The following is a 5474-nucleotide window of genomic DNA, read 5'->3' as shown; positions in this document are numbered from 1 at the left end:
TCTTCTTGGTTGAATTGTCTTAACAATCTGTTCAATGTAGTATCCCAACATTTGCATGAACAATGATTTGATCTTCACTAGACTTCCATCATATCCTTTGCTATCGATGTCTCCTGGTCTAGGAAGACAGAACACATCAAATTCTTCAAAACAGTTAGCGATTGTTGTATATGAGTCTTTGAATGCTGGTTTCGTTTGGATTTCCTCTTTACAATCACTAATCCGTTTCAAGCCCATTCGTAAATCATCATATGACAGATCATATTCTGCATAATCACGACAGAGTAAATGAAGATGTTGAAATCCCTTCTCTTTCCCTTCAGCTACTCCTCTACTGAATTCTGATAATCGAGCCAATTGTTTGAATTGTTCTGAATTTAGAGTTCCTTTGGTATTGAAAATGAGATAAGAAGAAAGAACAGCACTCAAACCAAAGATACAAGTATTCAATTCATTTCCTGTTTCTGGATCCCATAATCCTTGAGTATCCATAATCAGAATACAGATTCGTTGATGATCTCTCTCAATCACGAAAGGACGATTCCAAAACAGAATTCCAGTTGTGTTTCGTTCATTTCCAGAACTCACACTGAATCCAGTTGAGATTTGTTTACCTTCTTTAGTCCGAAACCCATCAATATACTCTCCTTCTGCTTTCATCCATTGTGGAATTGATCCATAAGGAGTATTAGTGACAGTTTGTTCTAGTTGAGAAGGAAGAAAGAGAAATACTCTCAAGTGCTTTCAAATATCGAACAACGAAGTTAAGAAAGAAAGACTTTCCTCCTCGATAGACTCCCATGATACAAAGAACACAAATGGGTATATCTTTGATATCCTAGTATTGATGAATGAAATTGTTCAATACATCAGTGATAATGGAATTCAATGCTTCTTTATGAACAATGAAGACATCTGATCCCTTACTCTCTTCAATGAACTAGAATTGAATGAATGTTCAAACAATGACATGAGGAGGTATATTCGATAATACTGATGATCGAATAGCTGACATCAATGAATAAACTGAAGAGTTAAGATAACAAATTGTTAATGAATTTGATGTTTGTTCAATATCAATAGAATGAATTGTATGAATTGACTTACTGATTGTTTTGTAGTCATAGTAGACTCGCTGCATCATTGTTTGTCCTTGTTGAATGGGATCCTTTCAAGTGAAGTAACAAGACGTCGAATTGGTGATAGAACTGTAGCAGTTGTGGAATATCCTAAAGATTTTGTTAACGAATATTGCATCTTTGAATTGGTGAATGGAGTATATGATGGTCTAGCCCAGTTATTTGATGATGGAATATTGAGAATGTCTTGGAGAATGGAAAAGGGAGTACCAAAAGGAAAGGTGTTCGTTTATGATGCTGGATGTGTAGTGGGTGTCTCCTTTTGGAAATATCTGGATGGAAAAGAATTCCGATGGATAGAAAATGGAAGTGCTAAACGCTTGCTGGTGATTGTGAATACTGAAACGAATCAATTGGCTTATCGTGGAGATTACAACGAAGAATTGCAGAGAGAAGGTTATGGTGTCGAGTACGAGAACGGGGTTATTTCTTTTTGTGGAGAATGGCATAAGGATTTGCTAATCCATCTTCATCAGCGCGTATTAGATGAATATGTGATGATTGAATATGGCGGATTGAATGAGGAGAGGAATATTGATGTATTACATCATCAACCTGTGTATAGGGGTGGGTATGAATATAGTGAAGAAGAGAATCAACTCAAACGACATGGGTTTGGACGTATATATGACCTGCGTAGTGGTATATGCATTGCAGAAAGTGAATGGAACAAAGGAGCCGAAGAAGTAGATAAACGAATTGAACTCAACAATGGCTGGTATAGTCACGGAGAAAGCGAAGAGTCGGCAAGAGAGATTGTCAATGGGGAGCATGTCGCTGTATACGAAGCGTTGAAAGTTGTCGGGATTGAAGATATCAAGAGTGATTCTGATCATCAGACGGTAGTAAATAACGAGAACCCACAAGCTGTAGCAAATCAAATTGATGAAGCGAGAAGCGAAAAGAAAGGAACTGAAGAACATTACCAAACGAGAATAGAAGAAACACAAGTCCTGAGCAAATCAATGGATTCCATCGATCCTATTCTTTCAGCACCCAGTTCACCTGTCTCTACGATAAGCTCGGCAATTGGAGAGGAGAGCTTCATCGTCTCGACAACAGAAGAACCACAAAGATCCGTTTCTGAAGGGGTTCAAGATACAGCTACTGTTCCAGTCACTGAATCAGAAGATGATGAATCAGAGGAAAAGGAAAGCATTATCTCCTTCAGTGATGATCAATCTACAGATATGTCATTAGATCTTGAAGAATTGATCATACCATCAAAGAGTTATAATGAAGCGACTTTTACCATAATCAGGATTCAACATCTACCTAATTTGAGGAGAATAGATATTGGAGATGAATGCTTTCAAAGCACAACAATCATAACTATTGAAGGCTTGAAGGAATTAGAAAGTATCGTTATTGGTTCAGATACGGCCTCAAATATACATGAAGTCTCTATATTGAGTTGGCAAATAAGAATGAATTCTATCTAGACTTAAAAAAACTACAGTCTATAGATTTGGGCAGATTTGCATTAAATGGAGATGGAAGTGACGATCGAAAACAGAGCAACGAGGAACCATTTATGTACAAGAATCAATTGTCCCTCATTAGTAAGACTCTGAAGAAAATCTGACATAGATCTTCCTTCTCTGAAACATATTGGAGGTGAGGGAGATAATCTCTGCTACTTTGGTACAGTTATAGTTACAAGTATAAGTGAATACATGATTATGAGTAGATACACCCAAAATGGCTAAAAGTGAAGTACAATTAGGAGAAAATGCCTTCTCCAATGTATACTGTTTCCAGCCATCTAGTTGTGTTTTTAGTACCTGTTCATTATAGATTCTGGTTGTTTTGGTCGCATTGTGACGAAAGGAAGTCAGTATCTTGTTTAAGTCACATAATGATATCAATTCTAGTCCAACACATGTCATTCCTGATTGTTTCAAACAAAAGATAGTGTTACAATAAGTAAAGGAAGTAATAGACTTGGAAAGAGTTAACAAATTGGGATAAAAAATGGGCTATTAATGGCACCTGACCCAAATAATGATCGTTTCTTTCGTATAATGAATTCAAACATCACCACCTTTGACTCGTTCCCTATTCATTCTTATCTTCATGATTTCACGGTTAAGAGTATAGATAGTGTCAATGGAGGAGACTCTAGAGATGGACCGGTTGTTATCCACTATTCTGGTCAATATTCTGGGTACAAGATGAAGGTAAATATGAGGAATGGGAAGAAAGAAGGAAATGCTGTTATTCTTAGAGATAATGGAACAGTATTTATGAAACTGCAATTTGCAAATGATTTAGCCAATGGAGAGGTGATAAGGAAAAGTGAATATGGAAGAATCGTATTGAGGGGAGAATTGAAGGATGGAGTCGAGTTTGGCATATTCAAAGAGTTTAATGAATCACAAGAAGTTATTTGGATGGGATTCTATCAAGATGGCAGACGGTATTCCTCAGTAAGTGAACGAAAAGAGATGAAAGGTTTTTACAACGAGTACAGTACTACAGGAGAGTTGTTAAGTGTATCACAATATGACAAAGATTTGAGGCTGAAGCATGGACATTGCTATGAATTCGTAATGGGATTCATTAAGAATGAATGTGTATATGAGAAGGGAATGAAGAAGCGAGTGATTCGAGAATTCGTTGCAGGTGGATTGATGAGATTGTTTGATGATAATGGAAAGAAGGTGTATGAAGGAGTATGGTTTGGAGATATGATGAATGGATATGTGATTCATCCTCGAATGGAAGAAATGAAAGGATACTATAAAGAATTAAATGAAAAACAAGAATTGTTGAGTGTGAGTGAATATGATGAAAGAATGGTAAGTGTTTTGAGTATGAAGGAGGAAGATTGGTTAGAGAATGTGAATACAAGAATGGAGTAATGATGAGAGTATTGAGAGAATGGAAAGGAAAATGCATGATTGAATATGATGAGAATGCAATGAGAGTATATGAAGGAGGATTTGGAGGAGATATGATGAAAGGATTCATTCGAGAAGGAAAAGGAAGTGAGTATGGAAGTGATGGAGAGAGTGCATTGTATGTAGGTGGATGGAAGAAAGGGAAGAGAGAAGGATATGGAAGTGAATTCCACAGTGGTTCCGTATTATATATTGGAGAATGGAAGAATGGATTGAAACATGGAATGGGAGAAGAATATGATGAGAATGAGGATATTGTAAGGAAAGGAGAATGGACTAATGGCATATTTGGCATCAAAGTCTTTTCAGAAGGATATAATCTAAGCTCAAATATAACCTCATTTGATGGCAAGAACTATCTCCAAAACACGGTTTATTTGGATATTAGGAAAGGATGCTTCACAAGTGTAAGTAGATTTGTAATTGATGAATTGAATGAACTGGAAGGTGTAATTATAGGAGAGAAGTGTCTTTCCTGTAGACATGGAGACATGAGTAACATAGAGTTAGAGGGGGAATGTTTAATCAGAAGCTGTAAGAAACTAAGAGAGATTACTATTGGAAGTCAGTCCTTTTGTCATTACGGACAATTGGTTCTGAATCGTCTTCCTTCTCTAGAATCTCTTACAGTTGCATCTTTGTGCTTTTCCAAAAATGTGACATTTAGCTTGAAAAGTTTGTGATATAGTCGAATTAGAACTAGATCTCTGTTCACTTCAGACGCTTTTCATAGGCGACTACTCATTTCAAAATTGTCGACTTGTTCAAATTGAGAGTATGTATGCAAAGATCCTAATAAGTTAGATCTCCCGCAACTTCAGTCTGTTACTCTGGGTAATTCTGCTTTTCAAGGAGATGGCAACAATCACGGCCCTATTTCTAGTAAGACGACTACACCAATCTATCTGAATTCATTGGTACTGAAGAGTAAGGGCCACTGATGATCATGAACTCTTAGATTTGCTAGCTCTTACTGAGATAAGGGGGAACGCAAACAATTTCAAGTACTTTGGTTCAGTATTAGTGGAAAGTAAAGACGATTTAATCATATGACTTAGATGTACCAAATGCAATCCTTGACAACATTGTACTAGGAGAGGAGTCATTCTATCATGTAACCACGCTTGATTGTACAAGTAGAATTGACAAGTGACTCTTTTCTAGATGCTGATATCCTCAATGGAGTTATCCTTCAGAAATGCATATATCTTAAGAATAAACACAAGCAATCTATAAAATCGTGCTGTAAAGTATACTAGGTTATATTCTTGTTTGTACTATCAATCACACAAGGAACATCACTTCATCATCCACCAACTAACTAACTGCAAACATCAGTAAGTCAATTCATACAATTCATTCTATTGATATTGAACAAACATCAAATTCATTAACAATTTGTTATCTTAACTCTTCAGTTTATTCATTGATG

General features: G+C 36.4%; 2 protein-coding genes across 2 annotated transcripts; both read left to right on the top strand.

Moving 5' to 3' along the window:
• Positions 1–1321: 1321 nt before the first annotated feature.
• On the top strand, positions 1322–2936 carry JH06_5190 (hypothetical protein; the record flags this gene model as incomplete). Its single annotated transcript, XM_014669616.1, has 4 exons — positions 1322–2552; positions 2582–2701; positions 2730–2801; positions 2830–2936. The coding sequence occupies 4 exons, from the start codon at positions 1322–1324 to the stop codon at positions 2934–2936; spliced, it is 1530 nt and encodes a 509-aa protein (XP_014525102.1).
• Positions 2937–3163: 227 nt separating this feature from the next.
• Positions 3164–4003, top strand: JH06_5189 (hypothetical protein; the record flags this gene model as incomplete). The annotated part of the gene is made up of 1 exon (XM_014669615.1): positions 3164–4003. One exon carries the CDS (start codon positions 3164–3166, stop codon positions 4001–4003), a length of 840 nt encoding a protein of 279 aa, XP_014525101.1.
• Positions 4004–5474: the final 1471 nt, after the last annotated feature.

The sequence above is a fragment of the Blastocystis sp. subtype 4 genome (assembly GCF_000743755.1).
Source record: "Blastocystis sp. subtype 4 strain WR1 chromosome Unknown seqid_0463, whole genome shotgun sequence".
NCBI classification, from domain to species: domain Eukaryota; class Bigyra; order Opalinata; family Blastocystidae; genus Blastocystis; species Blastocystis sp. subtype 4.
This window is presented reverse-complemented; position numbering and strand designations above follow the sequence as displayed.